This window comes from Asterias rubens, chromosome 20, assembly GCF_902459465.1.
Source record: "Asterias rubens chromosome 20, eAstRub1.3, whole genome shotgun sequence".
NCBI lineage: Eukaryota > Metazoa > Echinodermata > Asteroidea > Forcipulatida > Asteriidae > Asterias > Asterias rubens.
In genome coordinates, this window is record NC_047081.1 from 10,211,307 (window position 1) to 10,234,735 (window position 23,429).

The 23,429-nt window shown below is 39.2% G+C and overlaps 2 protein-coding genes across 2 annotated transcripts; one reads left to right on the plus strand and one right to left on the minus strand.

Moving 5' to 3' along the window:
* Window positions 1-952: 952 nt before the first annotated feature.
* LOC117304139 (inhibitor of nuclear factor kappa-B kinase subunit alpha-like) lies at window positions 953-18,278 on the minus strand. The gene is made up of 21 exons (XM_033788640.1): window positions 18,031-18,278; window positions 16,105-16,225; window positions 14,964-15,170; window positions 13,929-14,090; window positions 13,089-13,178; window positions 11,965-12,089; window positions 11,456-11,514; window positions 10,939-10,987; window positions 9,841-9,976; window positions 8,916-9,107; window positions 7,802-7,895; window positions 6,995-7,118; window positions 5,994-6,145; window positions 5,333-5,397; window positions 5,091-5,203; window positions 4,763-4,809; window positions 4,434-4,542; window positions 3,807-3,960; window positions 2,350-2,543; window positions 1,623-1,717; window positions 953-1,116 (listed from the first exon to the last, which is right to left on the minus strand). The coding sequence occupies exons 2-21, from the start codon at window positions 16,216-16,218 to the stop codon at window positions 1,100-1,102; spliced, it is 2,298 nt and encodes a 765-aa protein (XP_033644531.1). The 5' UTR covers window positions 16,219-16,225; window positions 18,031-18,278; the 3' UTR covers window positions 953-1,099.
* Window positions 18,279-18,552: 274 nt separating this feature from the next.
* LOC117303904 (nucleoside diphosphate-linked moiety X motif 13-like) lies at window positions 18,553-22,820 on the plus strand. Its single transcript, XM_033788354.1, has 6 exons — window positions 18,553-19,068; window positions 19,493-19,722; window positions 20,083-20,208; window positions 20,776-20,887; window positions 21,471-21,628; window positions 22,259-22,820. The coding sequence occupies exons 1-6, from the start codon at window positions 18,672-18,674 to the stop codon at window positions 22,421-22,423; spliced, it is 1,188 nt and encodes a 395-aa protein (XP_033644245.1). The 5' UTR covers window positions 18,553-18,671; the 3' UTR covers window positions 22,424-22,820.
* Window positions 22,821-23,429: the final 609 nt, after the last annotated feature.

A 23,429-nucleotide genomic window follows, 5' to 3' on the forward strand; every position in this document is an offset into this window, starting at 1 on the left:
CCTCTGTTTCCGTTTATTTTGTAAAAAGGAAAGTAAAAAAAATAAACAATGCCCGAATTTAGGTTCATATAAAATACACTCATAAATTCAGGTGTAATGCGGGACCTTTGGGATGCTGGGCGGCAGCAGGTAAATTGGTTGTTCTCGGTATTGTGGACATGCTCAGAATTACGTAATCGATGGAAATTTATCCGAGCTGCTGCCACCTAGCGTTCCAAAGTCTCCAATTGGCAAAATGGGGTTTCTAAAAATAAGTATCCTCGCTACAAGTTTAACTTAGTTGTAGTGTTAGTTTTATAAATAATTTGTGTTATAGGAACATTGAAATTTTATTTATAACAAAATTGCTGTGAAGTTTGTTTTCAAGACTTATGTATACATGTAAATAGTATTTCATAAGAAGATTTGATTTTATACAACAATGTATAGTCTTCGTTCAAGTTGATCTCTCTTTTTCCGTCTAGACCTTCTTGATACATGCACAATCTATTGATGATGCATTCTTATGGATTGGCACGATCAGAAGACTACATTTTCTTCATTTAATGAAGTTTTCATAAATATTCTAAAGATTGAGTTGTGTTTTTTGGAATACACAATTCAAATTTGGGGGCATACACGTAAAACGTGATAACTTTTTACATTACCACATTACTTCGAAGTGAAACATTTCTCAAAATGCATCACACTATCGACAGCTGCTGTTGACTTTTAACATAACAAAATAAATTACGTTAAATAGAATCTGGTTACCGGCCCAAAACGTCATTATTGTTACAGTGTAGTGACTGGTGCCAAACTAATTTGTTTATTAGCAAAGAAATTTGCTTAGCAGTTTTGTTACTGACAGCAGGCAGGCCTGATACTTCACAGAGGCAACAGAGGCGATTGCCTCCGTTGCCCCTTGTCATTGCCTTGGTGCCCTTGAAATGCTCCAGTAGAAATTTACAATTTCCTCGCAGGGTGCCCTTTGCCAAAGAGAAAATGCCTTGGTGCCCTTGCCCTTTCAAAAACGAAGCATACAGCCCTCAGCAGGGCTTGCCAAGTGACCAGTTGGCCTCCAGTGACTGGTTCGATTGAGAGGTCGTGAGGCGGCTCTTCAACTGGTGTTTGCAACTATAAAAAAAAAATAAAAAAATATTATAAGATCTCACACAAAAACAACATGAAAAAGGATATCAACAGCAGAAAACTTAAGGTTGCCTAAGAACATGTAAATATCTGTCATAACAAATTTGGAAAGAGTGGAGAGAATAAAAAATATCACCCAAAAAGTAAACAAAATAATACAGATATTAAAGGAAGGGTTTTTGAAAACATAATTCTCAATTTTAGACAAAACTTTTAAAATCAATGGGGAATTTCAGACAAAGTAATTTCACAAAATCCTTAACACCATTACTATCAATGTATACAAGTAAGCATAAGGATAGAACTACTAAAAAATTAAACAAGGTTTTTGGATAGGTATTACACAATTGTGTTTATCTTCTTTTTTATGTATTTTTTTTTTTTTTTTATGTATTCATTTATTTGTTTTTTTTTAAAGGGGGTTATTACCAAAGTAGGACCCTACCTTCAAATGCACACAAAAGAAAACATTTTTTTTTCAACACACTTACCATGTTCTGTTTTCAGAAATTTCCATTTATCAGACTCTGCCTCCTCCAAGAGTTCCCCGTGATCCATTTTGACGGTTTCAAAGAAATCTTCAAACCTGAAGTTGTTGAAGATGATCACAAGCGATGTATCAATATAATACTACAATTTCAATGGTTTGTTTAGCATAGTACAATAGTATAAAGTAAATATCCCACTTCTGCCCCCAATCTACTTCTGATCATTAAACACAGGTTGCTTCCTTTCATGGAAATGAAAGTATAACAGACCTCTAGGTCATGTTTAACTCGAATGTACTGAATGTGTTGTCATTTTTGCTTTATGAGAGTTCGCCTAACATCACGAGACCAGACGGCAACTTCAAGGCGAGGGCTAAACTTCTTTTTTTTTTTTTTTTTTTAAGGGTTTTTTGAGGGTTTTTAGTCCATTATTTAGTTTTTATTTTTATATTGTGGTCCCTAGTCTGGTTCTGCTTGTGTTTTAATGTTTACTTTTGTGTGATTTTTAAATGTTTCAGTGCAATTACCTTTTTATATTGTATAATTATATTTTTATCGTTGGCAGGGGTCTGGTTTTACACATCTTTTGATGACAGTTTTCTACTTTTGTTTTAACCTTAACAGCCCCTGTACAACTTGTAACTATTGTGTATGTCTAAAGATTTAAAATAAAAAATAAAAATAAGTTAAAACTGTGTACTATTAAAACTACCTCACTGCTGCAACTAACCTGCTCCTTGTCATCAAGCTCTGGTCCACCACTTCACGGGATTCTTGCAAGGGTCTTTGCTCTGTCGGAGACAAGCTCTGTAGTGCTCCTACAGGACGTGTGAAGCTATTTGAGCCTAAACTTGTGCTGGTCGAGGACTGACGGCTGAATGAGGATGAAGTTTCACCAGGTTGGGCAGCGTTTGCTCTGCTTAGCTGTGTGAACAGATCCAGTAATTCAATCAGATATCAGATTTTTATTTATTTGTCTATTTAGTGCTGTTTTCCTGTTTTGTTCTGTAATCTTGTAACAGGCACATCCGCCACAAGCCTCGGCTTTTAGGATGATGCCTCCATGTGATGTGAATGTGGAAATTGATTGATTGAAAGACAATGGACATTTTTGGTAATTGTCAAAGACCAGTCTTATCACTTGGTGTATCTCAACAAATGCACAAAATAACAAAACTGTGAAAATTTGAGCTCAACTGGTCGTCGAAATTGCGAGATAATAATGAAAGAAAATACACACTTGTCACACGTTGTGTGCTTTCAGATGCTTGATGTCAAAATCTAAATTTGAGGTCTTGAAATCAAATTTATGGAAAACTACTTCTTTCTCGAAAACTACATTACTTCAGAGGGAGCTTTTGTTTTATACTATCAACAGCTCTCCATTGCTCATTTCCAAGTAAATTGTTATGCTAAAACTTATTTTGAGTAACTACCAATAGTATCCACTGCCTTTAGAGCTAGAGTAATAGATTGGGTTTTTTTTACCAGCAAAAAGGCTGATTTATGGACAATTTATTTTAGAAAGAAACAATGAAAGTCACTTTCTCAAATTTCAACTAAACACAGTGTCTGCTTGCTGAGTGGTTAGGCCCCAAAAAAATGCTCGAAACGCTGAGACCAATTTAAGAACTCACTCAGTGGTACTGCAGTTAATATCGATCCTATAAGCTAAAGTAGTAGTTCTAGCCGATTTTCTATACCTTTCGCCCAGGTAGTAGTTATAAAGCAGGACAGTCCTTTTCAGAACTGAGAAGTCTCCTGAAAAATCTACTCCGCGGTAGTAGAATATATCACAAGACAGTTCTCTCATGAACAAACTCTACCTGGCAAGTAGATACTTACATGGTGTTATCGCAAACCAAATATATATTGGCAAACATAAACCGTGCAAACCCATTTATAATAATAATAATAATAATTGCGGCTTCTTATAAAGCGCACATGTCCGTCACCCAGTGAGGCTCCTGCCAGATGTGGGACTACGTTTGAATTATGAGACCTAATTCTGATAGCACCATAAAATGCTTTACAAGATGCTGTGGCGCAATTTGCTGCCGATCGGACCAGGAACACCGGGGCGAACCCCTTCTCTTTTCGATAAGTGCACTGGGTTCTTTTACATGCGTTACATAACACATGAAAGAAAAATAATACATGAAAGAAAAATAATATCTGCATGCTCACCTGACCCATGACATGTTTGAGCAGAATCCATATATCCGTCTGTCGCTGATGCTGACACGACATCATCCTCTCCTCTAACTTTCTTATCCTGGTGATGCAGGACAGAATCTTAGGGGTGACTTGGTCTACCTCCATCTTGCAAGTCACCAAGTTTCTGAAAAAGTAGTTTGGATTTGAAATCATTGGTAAAGAACTGTTTTCTTAAAGATGATGATGCTACTTGTTAGCATAAAAAATTGCTTGGTAACAAGAAATGGAGGGTTGTTGATAGTATAAAACATTCTGAGAAATGGCTCCCTCAGAATTATATTTTCTGAAATCAAGCATCTGAAAGCACACAACTTTGTGTGACAAGGTTGTTTTTATCTCCATTATTATCTCTCAACTTCGACGACCAATTGAGTTCAAATTTTCACAGGTTTATTTTGGGCATATATTGAGATACTTATAGTGAGAAGACAATTACCAAAGGTGTCCAGTGTCTTTAAGGCTGCTCCTTGACAAGCCCTACTTCTTCAAGACATGCCTCCACATTATTAATAAATCATTGTATCTTCCAATTGCAAATGTTAACATGGAAATAAATATTACTTCGAATTTGAATTAAAATATTATTTCAAAACTTACTGTAAGTGACTGTAGAGTTCCTTGGTCTGTTTGTTGCGGAGGGTAATACTATTGATGATTAGATGTTGCATATCGGTGCAATCTTGAAGAGGCGGAGTTGCTGGATTGTCTGCGATGCAACACATTCAAATAAATTTTTGATAAGGGCATGGTGAGGGTACAAAATTTGTCTGAATCCGTGCTCCATATTTCAGGAGGTGCAGTGAAATACTGGAAATTCCACCTTTTGGTTACCCCAAAACTCGAGAAAAAAATTTACATTTATCAGAGTTTTGTCTTTAATTAATTTATTTTTTAACCAGAGGTGTAAAATAAGTTTAGGCTCTTACTTCTACTCTTTTGTAGCTCTTGATAAAGCTTATGTGATGACGATTCTCTGCAAGAAAAAAACAAGAAAACAAGATCCCATTATTTGGTTTCACTTTTCATGCCAAGAGGTCAAGGGGCAATTTGAGGACTTCTTGAAACATTTTTTGTAGAGCGTGCAACGATTTTATTTTGAGTTGAACAAACAAAAGTTTTATAAAGCTTGACCTGAGTCTCCTCGTACTAATGTTGGCGATCTCCCTAAGGTTAAAAAAAGTTGCATCTCCTTAAGGTGACCCCTCTGTTGTTACTAAGTTGAGGGGCAGACTGACAGACAATGAGAACACTTACACTTCAGTCAGGCCATCAACCTGTCGCTGTCTGGATAACGGACTCCTCTGCAATTCTGTTAACCTCGTCTGCGTACGAATCACTGTCCGATTCAAGACGTACACCTGTTGTAGCTTCAGAATAAGAAAAAAAATTATAATATATTTTTTTAACACACAATTTTAAAAAAAATGGCCTGGCTCGACAAACACCTCATTTTGCTTGATTGGAGAGTCAATTGGAAGATTAAGAATCCAACTTACTGCTGTGAACTCGTCATCCAGCTCCTTCTCAGCAGCTTTCCAGTTTCGGAACATCTTTTCTGATGCTGCAATAAAAACAGCAAGACATTTTAGTTTAACTTCAAAACGCAAACATCAAGTACCTCATTTCTGCAATGTCTGCTGGACAATATTTCTCATCTGATTCAGGTCTTCCGTGGAGGTAAGCTGGCTCCTCTTTGCAGAAGTAGCTGAGCACATCAACTTCATGCTTACCAGATAAAGGTTACCTGATTACCAGCCAAAATATCACGTAAAATATACCGGTTTTGACTGGTATCTTGCTCATTTTCCCTAAGCAGACAAACTTTAAGCATAACTTTCTGCGTAAGTAACTTTAGAAAAATTTGCCCCAGACTCAATTCCATAGATAAATTTCGTTTAAATTTGAGAAAATATTAGCAAGATACCAGTCACAAATAGTCCATGTGAAATAATGTTTTGGCTGGTAATCTTTTTCTGGTAAACATATTTTGTTGTGCTTTTAGCTGCTTTTTATAATTTTGGGTCTGAGTTGTTATGAGGCAAAACAGCAAAAATCTGAGCCCCCGTTAATTCATCAAAACTCTCACTAGATTGACATTTTGTTTTGGTTCAGCTACAGCCAAAGTCAATAGAAAAGGAAACTGGGTTTCGGACTCACTGATGCCTTTAGAAGCCTGTACTGCATAGGAGGTCACATCGTACTCCAGACTAAAACGAAACATCTCCAGCTTCGCTTCTAGTTTCTGCATGTGACTCATCATCTGCTTATGAACGTCAGTCAGGTGAACGTTAAGTCTCATAAGGCACAACCTAGGGTGGGAGGGGCAGGGAGAAGGTTATCACTAAGACTGTGAGGGGGATGCAAAAAGATATTTTTTAAAGGCAAAGTCTACCTTTGGTTTTTAGAACCGTTCGACTGTTTCAATCCTACACTTTTTTTTAAATATGAATAAACCAGATTAATAATAATAATATAAACATAAATACATGCAAAAAAAATAACCTGTGAAACTTTTGATTAAAAACATTTTGGTCACTTTTTTGGAGCGGTTTTGTCCAAGCAGGATAAATAATCCGTAATTGGAATATACAGTCTGAGAAATGTTTGATGCAGAACAGTTCTCAGTTTTTGAAAATCTCTAAAACCACATTCCTTAAAAGGGAATAGTCTCCAAAAATATGAAGCATTATCAGTGTTGTCCAAAAATGATGGCTTTTGGCGATTTCCCCTATTTTTGTTTCGGGGATTTTTCTATTAAAACAATTCCCCTATTTTTTTGCCACCTCCAATTTTCTATGGCACTAAAGGAGTCAGTCTAAGGAGTCGATATATCACACAAAAATGTGATTATTTAAAAAAAATTGATTCAATGGATTAGCCAAAAATTGGTCAGATCGCACAACAGACCAACTACAATCCCGGCAAAATCGCTTAGGCCACCCCCTGTCTACTTCCCCCGTCCCTCCGGTCAATGTTGACTGGAATGCAGAAGAAGACCAGGCAACAGTCGGAACCAACATTGAGAGGGGCAGGTTGGCCCAAAGTGATATGGCCGGGATTGTAGAATCAAACAAATTTCCAGGGCTTGGAGCATGAACCCGTGATTGCGTGATCGCGAGGGTATAACATTTTGTGTATTGTGTAAATCAAAAACTCACATAGCTGCCCTCGCTCCTTCCAACAGTCTTGAGGCTTCTTTAGCCTGCTGGCTGCAGAAGAACACAGCATGGGCAAAAGCTCTCTTCCTATCAGTGTAGGCTAGCATGATCTTGGGCTCTTGAACTGCACAGAATAAAAACAACGTTCTGTATCATTCACTTGTTTTAATAACTCATTAATATTTGTTGATCTTTTGATTGCTATAGACGGTGTAACCTCTGACATCACATGTTTGCAAAAGAACCGTAGAGGAATTCCTTTAAGCATAAAATAATTGTATTGACCCAATTCACCTGACGTCATCATCAGAATAATCTTGGATGCACAATACTGGTGGGCAATGTCACTGTGTGATATTCAGTAAAGTGCCCATTTAAGCCGACGCAGCGTTCATACGCAAACCTATTGTCCATCAACACGCTGAGCGTGGACAGTCGTTGCGTGAAACGTGCATGCAAGGGGTCAGTACAGCTCAAAGGAAGAAAACACATTATCTTAAATGGCGATTGCACTGTTTGTTTTTTATCAACTTGGGATATGAAGAAAAGGAGACACATCTCAGAACTTGTAATGGGTGCATGTTTGTACAGCTATACCACTTGTACTACAGACTGCCACACCACCCAGGTTAGCATTTGATGCATTGGGTTTCTTATGTTTGTACAGCTCTAAGCAACAAGCCTTAAACATAAATCAACGTGTTCACTGTTTTGCAAGTGTCATCTTGTAATCAGAGCTTGTTGGAGGTGGTGTGATCAAATTTCTAGAAATTCAACAAAATAAAAAATTTTTTTATCGACACTCACTGATCATGTTAACGAGATCCGGTTTGGGTTTGGCTGGAACCGACTCCGGCAGCAAACCCTTGTGAAAGAGAAACATCAGGAATCCAGGATGATTCTGTGGGGGAAAAAAAAATTTAAAAAGTGCTCTAAAATCAAACAGAGCACAGACTTTGTACACTAACAATGTCAAGTAATAAACCATAATAGAAACTTACTAGGTATTAATTTAAAGACACTTTCGGGATCAGGGCCCAATTTCATAGAGCTGCTAAGCATAAAAATTTACTTAGCATGAAATGTTTGCCTTGATAAAAACAGGATTACCTCCAAAATTTTCACGTGATTTTTAAGATAAGCAAACAACAGAGCTGAATACCAGACAAACAAGCAATATGCAACAAATGAAAATTTGGTTGGTAATCCTGTTTTTTCCAAGGAAGAAATTTCTTGCTAAGCAAATTTGTGTGCTTGGCAGCTCTATAAAATTGGGCCCTGGTTCGCTCAGCAGTCTCTTTTGCAGCGTTTCACCTCTGTGGACCCCGCTTCGAGTCCCACCTCAGACCGGATTGCCTATAGATAAATATTACTTGGGTGTGATGCCCCGATTGTAAAGCAATTTCAGATTGTATGGCTTTTGACTGGCACCCCCGAACAAAGATAATGACAAAATAGGTAGGTCGCAGTCATAGGGCTAGATAAAGAAAAAAACGTATGATGTTCACAGATAACCCTTGATTTATCAATGAAACTTCAACCCAACATCAACAACATCATTTGTCTGTCGTCATTTCACATCAGGAATATTGGTAAGATATGCAAGTTCTTTAATGTCATTAATGCATTTGTTACTTCTCGTCTTGACAATGACAATGCTCTTCTCTACAGTCTTCCTAACAACCGCAATATCCGTTGTCAACACCACCAAAATACTACAGCCCGTATCGTGACACTGTCAGACTGTCTAGAAAATATCACCCCCATTCTGAAACATCTTCACTGGCTCCTTATCTTTCACTGATTTATCTTCAAGGCAGATGCACATTGTCCACAAAGCACTTGTGTTTGGTTTTACTGCGCCTTGAACACCAAGCATATTATGCGCATTACAAGTTTGTATTATTATTTTGAATATTACCTCGCCCTTGGTGTAATGGATGGCCGGTTTTTCGGGGTCGATGACCTGCCCAGTGGGCAGTAGTATATCCTGCTCCCTGATAGGAATGTTGGTATCTTTTTCCAGCAGTACTTGTACTGCAGACACCATGACTGTATCTTGGATGCAATAACTGTATAGCGTGTCGTTGGTCATGCACAGCACATTGATAATCTAAAAGTAAGAAAAGTGCACATATTGAATTGTTAAATTTTTTATTTATTCGTTAAGGCTTTAAAAACAATTTTAAAAAAACACACAAACAAAAACTAGAAATGTCTACAAAATTATTAGGAAAACAATTAGAGATATATAAAAAAAAAAAAAAAGCAAACAGAAGCCTAGGGATTGCCCAAAAGCGAACCAAATCACTATCCAAAGGAGCAATCCCTTTAGGTATATAAATAAGACCAAAAGTGTCCAGTGCCTTTAAGTAAAGTGGTATACCTCATTCATCTGAGGTACTTTCTTCATTTATCTGAGGTACTTGTATCTCCTACTCTGAGGTTTACGTACCCTCCATACAATCCACATGCCATAAATGCCATAAATCCCCAGCCATGACACTTGTGTCCTTAAGCAAGACACTTAGCCATTGCTTTGTCCTTCGGATGGGACGTAAAGCCGTTGGTCCCATGTGTTGTGCAACGCATGTAAAAGAAACCAGTGCACTTATCAAAAAGAGAAGGGGTTCGCCCCGGTGTTCCTGGCTGTGGCTGCTTAATGCGCCGTAGCACCTTGTAAACCCTTATTAGGTGCTACATAATTGGGTCTCAGAATCCATCACTGCAATAACCTATCTTTCTGAAAGTTTGTATATACTCAGCGCCTTGAGTACCTTGTTTGGTAGATATGTGCGCTATATAATACTTTGATATTATTATTATAACTCATTCATTTGAATTACCTGCATTTCAAGGACCTTGTCCAAGAAAGTGAAGCATCTCGGGCGTCCTGTTCCCTGCTCTAGACCTCCCCCTCGATTCTCAGGATCAAACTTCAACATGACCCTCAACAGCACCTCAAAAGTATCTTGGTATCTCCTATGAGCGAAAATTTTCAGAAGCAGATGAAACTGTCAAACTTTAAATGCAGAGCATGCGCATACGCAGACACAGTTACCAGGGATTTTTTTCCCCAAACCTCAGCTTGGGCTCCAGTCCTAACTTGGGCTCCGTTATCAATTTTTTCAAAAGTCAAATGAGGCCCAGAGACTCAGCCAATGTCTTGGAAAAGCCCTAGATGTAACTGGAATGTGATATGCAAGGCTCCTTGGCCAAATTTCAAAAAGCCTGTAAGCACAAAAACTTGCTAAACACAGAATGTTATGCTTAGCAGAATCAGGTTACCAGCACTATGGTTGCTGGTGCGCAAATCAATTTTTGCTCAGCAGTATTGTCTGCTTAACAGCTTTATGAAGATAGGCCCTGATAACTTCTGGGGCCCCCGCCCTTACAGTATGACAGTCACTATTCTCCAGTCATCAATGCCTTGTATAGTGAAGTACACATCACAAGTGGAAACCCCCACCCCCCAAAAATACAATTATAAAATGTTCTGCTTCCATTTGTGGCGATAACTTGCTAACAGGAAAGCAGAACCCCAAAGTTAAGCACTCTCTTGCAAAATGACTTAACTAGCAATCTATAAGAAGCTGTAATGAAATTGACAGTATTGGGTTTGTTTCCCACGGTTTGTAATGCCATTTCTGAATTCACAGGTGTGGCTAAGGCTTTGGCCGTTGCTAAGGGTGTTGCTGTGGCTATTGCTATGCTTTGGTGCTTGCTCACATGGAGTGCATTTTGGCGACCCCAACCAAGCCCAACCGAATCAATAAGCCGGTTACCAGTTGAACAGCGTCATCCCCGCGGTTCAACTGAACACACAAAAAACGCTCAACTGATGACCATGGTTTCTGGTTGGGGTCGCCAAAACGCACTCATGCTAAGTACGTCACAGCCACAGTCGCTATATCAGACACAGCCTTTGTTACAAACTGACTTACTTGGTTAGGTGATTAGGCTGCAGAAGCTTCTCTGTGAACACGACACCACCTGAACACCCGAAAACACAACCCAAGATGTTAATCACTTAAAAGTGCCCCATCGTTGAATTGTTACCAACGTATGCTAATTTATTAGCAAAATTATCACCACAATAAAAGTCACCTGTGAAAGTTTCACTTTGAATCAGCGCCCACTTGCTGAGAAAAAAAACCAGCCAAAACTTTCTCTGTATTTTCATCCATAGTGTCAAATCCTTCCATATTTAGCGAGGTGACAATGTATCAACTACATCTCTGGCCATATTGAGGGCAGTGTTTAAACAGATACCATTGAAATTTCTAGAAGTCGCCTAATCAACGGGGACATCCGGCCAAATAATTTTATAGGATGCTTACAAGTTTGATCCAATCTTTAAGCTATTTTGTACAAATGTTTTGTTACGCAGAGTGTCCATTTTCAAGAAACTCAACACAAATTTGACTAAATTTACACAAAAAAAATTAAAATTTCTCTCACCCTCTCCGTTCACGTAGGCACAAATTTCTTTGTCCGTCTTTTGTTTAACCGTTCCATGCCTGCAAAAAGAAAAATTAATTGGTTAAATATCAGAAAACAAATTCAGGATGGGATAACTCCTGTACCAGTAAAACTTTTCAAGGCATTCATTTATTTTTAGAAATGATCAAGGCCTGATTTTTATAATTCTGCTTACTGCCGAACTCTGCGCTTACAATCACCATTCTCTGATTACTGTGCTAGCTGTGTAAGCGAAGAATGCCTAGTAACGCTGTGTTTGCAAGCGCACAAGCAATAATTTTCTGCTAGCCCACTTGATTTAAGGGAGGAATACCCTGCTTCCGTAAGCGCACATACTCTCCTTACGATAAGCAGAGCCCCGCTCTCACTTCTGCACATTTTGAAATCAACAAACGCCATGCCAGTCCATTCTCTGATGTATTTTTTGCACCTTTTTCTTCCGTCTATAAATCATTGAACAAATTAAGATATTTGCTAGGTTTATGTACCATTTGACAGGAGGCATTTGGGGTAGAAACGGCCGCACACCGGTAATGCATTCAAACAGCACTGTGCCCAACGTCCAGTAATCTACTGTTAGGGTGTACTTCTGTGATGCATAGAGCTCTGGGGCCTGAAGAAAAAGAAACAAAAGCAGAACAAAGAATAGTGAGTGAGCTTAAGTGATGAATTCATAGTCATTATGCTCGCAATTGTCTTTCTAACACCTAACACTCTTGTGTTAGAAACACTCTTGCAAACAAGATTGGTTTAAAGGCAGTGGACACTACTGGTAATTACTCAAAACAATTATTAGCATAAAACCTCACTTGGTAATAAGTAATGGGGAGAGGTTGATAGCATAAAACATTGTGAGAAACGGCTCCCTCTGAAGTAACTTAGTTTTCGAGAAAGAAGTAATTTTCCACGAATTTGATTTCGAGACCTCAGATTTAGAATTTGAGGTCTCGAAATCAAGCATCTGAAAGCACACAACTTCGTGTGAGATGGGTGTTTTTTCTTTCATCATTATCTCGCAACTTCGACGACCAATTGAGCTCAAATTTTCACAAGTTTGTTCTTTTATCTGATGTTGAGATACACCAAGTGAGAAGACTGGTCTTTGACAATTACCAATAGTGTCTAGTGTTTTTTAAACCCTTAATAGACCATAGCAGCCACAAACAGCTTGCACCTAAATGCCCGATCAAAACATTTTCGGGCCCGACACCAAAACTGCTGGCCTAAGTCCTGTTGTCCAGTCTAGAATTCAAGCCCTGGAGTGGATTTCACAAAGGTAGTCCTAACTTAGGACTAGTCCTAGGAAATGCTAAGAGATAGGACCAGTTACTCATCCTAACTTAGGACTGGTCCTATCTCTTAGCATTGCCTAGGACTAGTCCTAAGTTGGGACTACCTTTGAGAAGTCCACCCCTGAACTCTTTAAAGTATACAAATGACCAAATAATGACAAATGAGATCAATCTTCTCTAGGGCTTTTTCAAAAAGAAATGTTTCACCGTTTTTTGTCTTTCTTATTTTGGTCTTGTAACATAATTTATTGTCCAGTAAATAGTCTGAGCTACAAGCCCTACCCCCCCACCCCACCCCAAATGACAGCCCTACAACTCACCAGATATTGAAGGGTACCCACAAAGGTACTGGCTACACTGCCTTGGTCCAAGTCCTTAGCGTAACCCAAGTCAATCAACTTGTAAATGATCTAAGAACCAAACAGATATTAGAACCGATAGTGAGAGATTGTGGAACTCTTGTCTTAATTGGACATTTCCATAGAGTTATATATAAGAACTAGAGGGCGCACTGGTGATGCTTCTTGCACAAACGCGACGGGACCGCAACGAGACACGCGCGCCATTATGTACGCGCGTTGAATACGAAGTACACAATAGAGTTTGTGTTTATTGAACGCTGACGCGATGCTGTTTTGTCAACTTACAAAATGGCCACACAAACACACGCTAATGCCTGTTTGTTCAACTCAGAAAATGGCCGCCTGCGCGCATGCTGGGGCACGAATATAGGCCAGTGCACCCTCTAGTTCTTATATATAACTCTATGGACATTTCCCATAATTAGGGTTAGGTTATGGTTTTGACTTGGGTGGCATATTCTTGATTGTTAATACATAGTTCAACCTGAGTGAGGCTTAGATAGCCTAGCTGGTAGGGAGCTGGCACGGCTAATATCACTACCTGCGTCTTGTTTGTTCTATGTCACGCGCCAAGTTTGCTTGAAGAAAAATACGTTATCGCACGAGGACTCGTGGAAATAAGGAAAATATAGCGCGTCGGATGTTGGATATGGGATGCAGAAGCGCTATATTTTTCCGTTTTCCACTCGTGCTTGTGTGATAACTTATATAATTTGAGCTTGAATCCAGTGAACTAAACCGCTTGGCCTCAACACTCCATAAACTCTTTAGATTTATAAATATATTTGTTAATCTGACCTGTCCATTCTCGTTTTCTTGGAGTACAATGTTTTCCGGTTTGAGATCCCGATGGATGATTCGATTCGAGTGGAGGTACTCTACGCCGCTGCAGACATGCTTGGCAATATCAAGCACCTGATCCTGCGCAAGACCACAAGAGTTTTCTGGTCTGCTCAGCACCTAAACAAAATATAAGAATATGGAAAGGTTGAGCTAAACTGAGCTGGCAGTGAACACGCTAGTGCTTTGGACCCACTACTCAGAGTCACTGTTCCCATGGGAGACCACAAACCACCTATGTGGACACGATGTGCCGCGACTCTGGCCTGCGACGGGGGGAGCTGCATACAGCAATGGAGGACCAACTATTTGGAGGGCCATCATCCGATGCTCCGCATCGACTGAATGAATGAATAAATGAAATACCATGTAATGATAATCGCTAAATGAGTTGGGGAGATTCTGAAAAGAACTGTTGGTTCCAACTCAACGTTTAGATCAATATGCTCTGGATAATTGTCTTCTGGAGAGAGCTGGACTGCGACTCTGATGCTGCATGCTGCTTAAGTACTGATGATGCTGATTAGCTTAGTGGTGCACAAAAGAGAAAGAGCATACAGTGTTACGACTGCTTTTAAGGCACTGGACACCTTTGGTAATTGTCAAAGACCAGTATTCTCACTTGGTGTATCTCAACATATGCATAACATAACAAATCAGTGAAAATTTGGACTTGATTGGTCATCGAAGTTGCAAGAGAATAATGAAAGAAAAAACACCCTAGTTACAAACATTTCTGTGTTTTCAGATGCCTAATTAAAGGCTTCAGGCCTGAAGTCTTTTATTATTTGAGTGAGAAATTACCTCTTTCGCAAAAACCATTACCTCAGAGGGAGCGGTTTCTCACAATACTTTTTACTATCAACAGCTCTCTATTGCTCTTTATTTTGGGGCACTACTTCTATGAGGAAGCATTTAAATTTGTACTGGCATTTTCAAAGGGCACCTCAGCAAAAGCTGCGGGTGCCGTGGGTTATTTTGATTAGCGTGTACCTTTCGAAGGTCTCCCTTTCTGCAGTGCTCCATTCCCAATAGGGGGAGCTCCCCCTCGATGCTCGTGTCAAACGGAACCTTTTTGGCCTTGACGATGTGGTCGTGGTCGAGGCGTTCCATTATGTCAACCTCCATCGTCCAACGTTTCCGATTCTTAGGGTCGAGATTTACTCTGCATTGCTTGACAGCCAGGGTTTCTTTGCTCTCCTGGGTTGAACGAAAATAGGACGATCAAAACAACATCGTTTTATCACACCTGGAGGATAGACGGCCTTATACTCAGCATAATACTACAATTTGCTTTGGAGAGCGGTCCGGTCCGGTTGTGATCTTGCGCTCCTGCTTCAAGCGAATTGTATTCTTCACTATGTCACAGTCGCATCATTTATGAAGACTTACACAAAATTTCCCAAATATGAAAGAAAAACTTTAGCTTCTAGGCACTCTACCTAAAATATAACACTTGCAAAAGATTTAAACCTTTCAAAGACTCTCTCGTCTGGGCATGTTCTTAACACTTGACTGGCGTAGAATGGGAGACTTTCTGGGACGATAGAGGGCAGCAGACTTACCGGGTAAATCCACTGTTCTCAGAATTATGCGCATGTTCAGAACTACGTAAACAATGGAAATTTACCCGGTATGTCTGCTGCCGCCTAGCGTTGGAAAGTCTCCTATTGTCTTGTAAAAACGGCTGGGGGCTTACAGAAGTTGGCTGTCATACTTTTCTGCATTAGACAGACTTACGGCGAATGTTTATAATGCCTCGAACAACTGACAGACTTAAAGCTGACTACCAGCCAACTCAATGTGTACAGCGCCCAATTTCATAGAGCTGCTAAGCAAAAAAAATTTGCTTAGCATGAAATTTCTTCCTTGTTAAACACAGGTTTACCAACCAAATTTACATTTGTTGCATAATGCTTGTTACTGGTGTTCAGCTGTTGTTTGCTTATCCTGAAAATCACATGGACATTTGGCTGGTAATCCTATTTTTTATCAAGGAAGAAATTTCATGCTAAGCAAATTTTTGTGCTCAGCAGCTCTATGAATTTGGGCCCTGTTGTGGTTGTTTACAAGTGTTCTAAAGAACCAGACAAAGACAACTTGTGGATTATGTATTTCATGGATTAGTTTTTACCTTGTGTTCCCAAAGTGTGACCATACCAAATCCGCCCTGTCCGAGAGTTCCTTGAAGCATCCAATCACCTCTCTCCTTCACAGCAAGGTTACCCCCGATGCTCTCGGAAGCCATTTTGAATCTAGAAAAAAACAAGTAAAGGTTGTTTTATGATGCGGATAAGATTGATTGGCGCTTACAACTCAATAGACACAGTGCACACAGTGTAGTGAAGGTCTTCACGAGACGCCCGCCCTCTGTTGTCTATTGTTGGTACGTGCTAAATCTACCCGTATCATAATGGACTGGTCGAAACATGGTTTTTAAGCCGAGATGGTGTCTGACCGCTCGACGTGTAAGTTCGGGTTTTTTCTGGTTAAAATTAAATTTCAGACTTTTCGTGAGGTTTTGCCATTATATTTCTGTTTTATAAAGCACACATAGTTCTAATAAGCCTTTGGTTTATTTGCTGTTTTTGAGGTATTTGAAACTTGTTGTCGGCGTGTTGTCGGCACTCTGGACTTAATGTCAGCGTTGTCTGCTTCTTGTCGACTTTTAGTAGGGCAAGGACCCAAAATAGGTCCACAACTTTACAAGTTTTACTCAACTCAAGTCAGTCAAAATGAATCATAAGTTTTATGGCGAAAAGCAACGTTGGGCGCTATCGGTCAATCTGCGCGATCAACCGATCGCGCTGCGCTATCGACCGATCGCGCTGCGCTATTGAAATATCTATTGGTCGCGCAACAATCGGTACATCGCGCAACAATCGGTCGATCGCGCAACAATCGGTCGATCGTGCAACATTCGGCAACGAACATGCGCGATCAACCGATCATGCGGGATTGGCTCGACGCGATCGGCCGAATGTGCAGGAATGTTTTTGCGCGATCGGCCGATTGTGCAGGAATGGTTTTGCGCGATCGGTCGATTGTGCAGGAATGGTTTTGCGCGATCGGCCGATTGTGCAGGAATTGTTTTGCGTGATCGGCCATTCACGGGTCGAATTCACAAAGATGTAAGATTGATCGTAACTGCAAATCAATAGTAGTTGCTAACTAAAGTGTGACGTCACAATATAAATCGCTATGGTGATACTGAAAATTTGTCTTGCAATGAATTTTCTTGCTTTGAGAAATTGCCCCCAGGAATGGTTTACCTGCACGATCGGCCGATCGCGAAACCCATTCCTGCACGATCGGTAGATCGCGCAAAACTTTTCCTGCACGATCGGTTGATCGCACAAACACATTCCTGCCTGATCGGCAGATCGTGCAAAGCCTTTCCTGCGCGATCGGCTGATAACGGGAAAAAATACTTGTACCGCAATCGGTCAATCGCGCAAAGATGTTCATTGCGCGATCGACCGATTGATGCGCGATCGACCGATTGTTGCACGATCAACCGATTGCTGCGCGCCCAATTGATCTTAATTGATCTTTCAATAGCGCAGCGCGATCGGTTGATCCCGCAGATTGACCGATCGGGCCTAACAGCAACATATCAAGAGAGGGCGCTGTTGAACCCCCACAAGCGTTGCGTGCACGAGTCGTATAAACTGCATAGAAACCGATAAACTGCATAGATACCCATATTCCTTCCCACAATGCATTGCGGTTCTGAATCGCGATAAACCTTATGTGAATGAAATAGTTCTGGTCAAATTTTGCCTCTTTTCACACCGGAAGGTTGTCCAAGAATGGGGTATAAATAAATAGAGAGTGAACAAGAATAAGGACTTTCCTTTCGGGAAGATCATCATACATTCCTAGGTACCTAAACAAACGAACAAACATTGATTGGACTAACATCTGACATCTCTGACTTCAGACTTGAGCATGTTGAACGTACATGGAGAAAAGTCAAAAATACACCCCCAGTTTCATTTCCAGTTTCAAGAATGACAAGTAACAACGTAGGTTTCAAAATTGAATCAACGTCCCTTACCTTATCTCCAACAACCGGTCCGGGTCCAAATTAATCTAACATTCTGTCAAATTACGACGAGTTTCCAAGAAAAATACTCCTTGTATTTTATGTTTGCAACATTTATGAGCCGTTACACACACACATGCAGCATGCAGTGAAGTACATAAGTACACAGGCACACTATTTAGGCAATATAACCGGGGTTTTCCAAGATGTCATTGGCTCCCCGCCCTCTGTCTGATAATTATGTACTCTTCAGGTTGTCAGTGCGATGGGAACCAGGGACAAAATAATATTCCGCGAACTTCCTGGGTTTTCTGTTTACGATTACGATGTTCTAAAAATAGATTAAAACAGTTGCATAAATATTAAGTACATTTGCATAAATATTAAGTACATTTATTACATATTTAGTAAAATAAATATATTTTTAATGTTAAAAAAAATAATTTAAACTATTCAATTTTTATATGTGTATATTTTTATACATTTTGTTTGTATTTAAAAAAAATATTACTTTTATAAGCAAGATGGCGGCGCCCATGTAGTTTTTCTCTTCACCATACGGTGTGCACAAACTTTTTGTACGGGTTTTCGTTGATTACATAACTTTCTCCCATTGAAATTTATGTATTTCCATTACTTGAGAAGACTTTAAGATGACTGTGCTTCAAAGAACCTTACTTTGCCTGAGATGGGTGGGCAAACACGTGCCCCTACCAACGACGTTTGCGCCGTCGTCAGCAGCGACAGCAGCAACGGGTAGATTTAGAATATCAACATCAGTCATTGCAGCAACTAGCAAAATTGACTTTTCTTCGCACCATGGATTCCTTCCTTCATGTTCATACACATCAATCGTGAGAAGACATTCTTCTTCATCGACTTTTGTACAAGGAATGAGACATTTACAAAAACTCAAAGAAGATCAAGATGAAGACTTTTGCAGAGAGTCGTGGGCAAGCGGAAGATTTTTAGTTCTGTACGACATGAAACCTGTACTTAAACAATTGGAAGATGGGAAACAGTGGGGAATAGCATGGAGTAATGTAAATGGTATTGGTCAATTTATTTATTGCAATTTTGGCTAGGGATAACTTTCCGTATGGCGCCACCACTTTTTCACTCATTTTTACAAAAAGGGATATATCAATCAGGTAAATTAGATACTATATTATTTTATTTCGAATGAAAAAGTGGTGGCGCCATACGGAAACTTTTCCTTGGCTAGATACAGATTTGCGTGAAAACTTACATTTTTAGTTATCTTATTTAATTAAATCATAATTGATTTGAAGAAGTCAGATTGTTTCATTTCTTCTGTCTTTAATTAAGCTTAGTCACCTCTAGACCCAGTAACTGGGGCACTGTACTGTACTCCTTTTTACTGGGTCTAAGTTACCTCTGTGACCCCAGTCCAAATCCTTCCTAGAGTTGTTTACTTCCATAATTCAGAAACAAATAATATTTCTTTTCTCAGATCTTTGTGACATTCTTCAAGAGGCTCACCAAAGCACAGTGGAAGAGTCGATTGTCTTAAATTGTATTAGTTCTGACACCAGTGGCCCAGCCAAGTTTGCATTCAACATTCCTGCCAAGACTGATCCAGAGCATAAGAGGGAAATTGAAGAAGCCTTGGGAGGCTTTGCAGTCAGTGAAAGAAAAGCGTTCTTTGTTGTATCGAGGGAAGATGCTCGGGTTTTATCTCAGGTACTCTGTCAATCCTAATAATTTTTTTGTTTGTTTCATTGTTATTTGATTCTACGGAGCCAGAAGAGATAATTCATAATAAAGTTTCCTTCCCTCAAAATTGTACACTTTTCAGGGAATGAACTGTTCTTTTTAGGAAACAAAATGAGGTAACAAAATCTCAATCAATCATTAAAAAGCAACTTGATGGATGTTAAAAAAAACTATAAATAAATAGTCAACTTGCAGGTACAACCATGTGCAAATCTCTTTTGTGTGAGTGTTGGCTCTGAGAATATTTACACATGGTTCTTGCAATTTTTACATATTCTATGGATGTCTTCAAACACTACCTGATGGTTGTGGGGTTTTTTTTTGCAGTGTTTCGCACTTCTTCAATGGCATTCCAAGAATGGGTTTTGCTCCAACTGTGGCAGTAAGACGAACAAAGACCCCCCTGGTGCAAAGAGGGTGTGTCCAAATTGTGAAGTCATTCACTACCCAGCAGTAAGTAAACAAATCTTGAAGACAGGTTCATGTTCAATTTTATGATGCACTCAATTACCAACATAGATACATGTAGATGACAATGTGGATAACAAGTCTTTAACCTCACAATGAAGTGATATAAAGTAAAATTGTAATTTTTTTTTTCATTCAGAATGAAATGTGATTCATGGAGTCATTGAATGTCAACAATTTACAGGTACCTTTTGTCAAAAGGTCAAATTCAATGTAGTTTTGATTTCAATGTCAGGAAAATTCACGATAAACTAAAATGTTTTGTTCATTAGCCGAAGCTGAGGATCTTGGCTTGGGTGCTCGACTGGTACTACTCCCCCTTTTCATGTTTTTTAATCTTCTGTGTTTTTAACTTCTTGTGTTCTAGTGTTTTTATTGTTTGCTTTGTTGTTTTTTCCCCACTGTTCATTGGGAAAGTTGCTTTGTTTTTTTTGTAAAGCACTTTGAGGCTCTACGTAAGGTGCTTTATAAATCCTTTTTATTGGCTTGGTTCAGGTGTAGATTTAAAAAATTATAACATTTTGTGTTTTCTTTTCTTGGTTTGCTTTAAAGGTGAGCCCAGTTGCTATAGTACTAGTAACCAACGGAGATAGATGTCTCGTTGTACGACAGAAGAAGTTTCCACCGGCCATGTATAGCGCCATCGCAGGATTCTGTGAGCCAGGTAAGTGCTGATGTAACGCCTAATATTATTTTGAGTTTTGTCCCGATTTTAGGATTTTTCATGTAGGCCCCTTCACCTTCAAGTTTTATTGAAAAGGAAAGGTGAAGAACCAAGACAAACCTTTTCCTTGTTGTGATCAAACATTTGCCTCCGATTTCACTTTGTGGGTAATTTCTCTAGGAAGCAATTTGAGAATGTCTGCAGGGGCCTGATAATAATTCTAATATAATATAGCGCATTTCCAAAAAAATTATCAATGCGCTTTACATACAAAAACAATAGCAATTATAATGCACTAGAATAAATAAGTTTTGAGGTTGCGTTTGAAAGCAAAAACAGTTGGAGAGGATCTTATGGTACGAGTGATAAATCGCTGTAGTGATGACCACTATACTTTGGATTTTAGGGTGTTTGTGAAATGGTTCTACTAGCCTTACAAACAGAGCTTTCTTACATTTTTGCCAAAATACTTTGACAAAGTGTTAATTTAGTAACTATAGCCTTAGGGGCTACTATACAAAAAGCTTGTGCAAATAACCTGACATGAATCCTGCGTATTAATTCTTCCTTTTTATTTAATCAGGAGAGGCATTGGAAGCAACCGTTAGACGAGAAATTGCAGAGGAAGTCGGCCTGGAGGTTGAGGACGTTACTTTCTTCTCCTCTCAGCCATGGGCCTTCCCATCCAGTACACTGATGTTAGGATGCCACGCCCATGTCAAGCAAGGAACGGCAGATGAAGTGGGTTTAATAACGGACATTATCTTTTTCGATTAGTAGAGATGAATACTAAGCCAATGGGCTGGGGAGGTCTCTATTTTAAAGAGATTCTTAAGCAGAAAATATTACTTAACAGAGCAATATCTTTTGTCTAGAAAATATTGCTCAACAATTTTCTTCTAAGCAGAAATGAGCGGGATACCAGTCACAGAGTGTGCATTTGACATAGTAGTTTGGCTTGTAACCTTATTCTTGCCTACGTTTGACAAAAGCACATTTTTCTGTAGGTTTTTCATCTACCATGTTGTAAGCTACACATTGCTGAAACTGGTAAGCAGAGCCATGACATTGGAGCATAAAGTGTTGCAAATGTTTAAAATAATGCGGTTCACCTAATGGCATGTGCATGATATCATCAAGTCAGTGCAACAATGTTGATTTTGCAAACGTCATATGTCAGCATGTTTTTCTTTTGCGTGTACAACCAGGTTATTAAAGGGACATAAAATGCTTCAACAATTTCAAATTGTGTACAATTCAAATGCTATTTTAGGAGATACAATGGTTTTACACTGTCATTATGATATAGGGCTGCTGGGATTTATATTAGCATTTCCTTATGTACGTTTCTCTGGTTACTGTGTTGTACAGGTAAATCTTGATGAGGCAGAACTTGAAGGATCAAGATGGCTCCATCGAGATGAAGTCAAAGCAATTCTTAAAGAGAATACTCCAGGGCGAGGTGATGGAGTATGGTTCCCTCCATCCAGAGCTATAGCACACCATCTTCTAAAAAGTTGGGCATCTCAACAATAAAAAGGATGTGTCTCAAAGGTTCCCCATCGACCCAGTTTCATAGAGCTGCTTAAAGGGACACGATGCCTTGGATTGGACAAGATGATTTATGTAACGCATTTTGAAACCGTTTGTTATAATATGCAATGGTTCAAAGATGTTTTAAAAGTAGAATTTAAGGATCCACACAAATATGACCCCAACTTTTTAAAACATGGAGGAGAAGGATTTCATGACATAATTTGCAACTGGTATAAAGTTTTTTGTGAGTATTTGGCAATAAATGTCAGGGAAATTAATATTTTTATTTAAAAAATGTTATCACAAGATTATAAAAGGACAATTTAAAAGAACATAATAAAAAAAGTCAATAAACAAGTTCTTGTTGGTAAATTTGCATTTTTTTTGCACCATATACAACCCACCAGCTCTGTGTTGGATTCACTCTATGGACATTCCTTTGTTCTGTGCACTTAAAGGCAGTGGACACTATTGGTAATTATTCAAAATAATTATCGGCATTAAACCTTACTTGGTAACGAGTAATGGGGAGAGGTTGATAGTATAAAACATTTTGAGAAACGGCTCCCTCTGAAGTGCCATAGTTTTCGTGTGACGGGTGTTTTTTCTTTCATTATTATCTCGCAAGTTCGATGACCGATTGAGCTAAAATTTTCACAGGTTTGTTATTTTATGCATATGTTGAGATACACCAACTGTGAAGGCTAGTCTTTGACAATTACCAAGTCTCCACTGCCTTTAAGGAAAATACTTCAGGACATAAGTAAGTCCACACAGTGTTTCATTATCTGGACCTCCCTTGTTCTCTGGTCCACACTTCAAACCTAGCACTAAAGCAGGCAGTCGATTGGTTTCAAATGCTTGCAGACCTTAAACTTCAAGGGAGCAATGAAGGCTATTGCCTCCATGCCCACTGGTCATTGCCTTGGTGCCCTTGAAATGCTATGTAGAAATTTATTTTCCTCATAGGGTAGGATGCCCTTCATCAAGGAGTAAATGCTTTGGT

What these genes read in the sequence shown, in the direction of transcription:
- LOC117304139 (XM_033788640.1), bottom strand. Translation starts at nt 16,218, where the DNA reads ATGGCTTCCGAGAGCATCGGGGGTAACCTTGCTGTGAAGGAGAGAGGT. An exon ending in ACAAGGTCCTTGAAATGCAG is followed by an intron (nt 9,108 to 9,840) that starts GTAATTCAAATG and finishes TCTTACTTTTAG; the next exon opens with ATTATCAATGTGCTGTGCAT. An exon ending in ACAGGCTTCTAAAGGCATCA is followed by an intron (nt 5,398 to 5,993) that starts GTGAGTCCGAAA and finishes TTTTTATTGCAG; the next exon opens with CATCAGAAAAGATGTTCCGA.
- LOC117303904 (XM_033788354.1), top strand. Translation starts at nt 18,672, where the DNA reads ATGACTGTGCTTCAAAGAACCTTACTTTGCCTGAGATGGGTGGGCAAA. An exon ending in AGCATGGAGTAATGTAAATG is followed by an intron (nt 19,069 to 19,492) that starts GTATTGGTCAAT and finishes TTCTTTTCTCAG; the next exon opens with ATCTTTGTGACATTCTTCAA. An exon ending in CGCAGGATTCTGTGAGCCAG is followed by an intron (nt 20,888 to 21,470) that starts GTAAGTGCTGAT and finishes TTATTTAATCAG; the next exon opens with GAGAGGCATTGGAAGCAACC.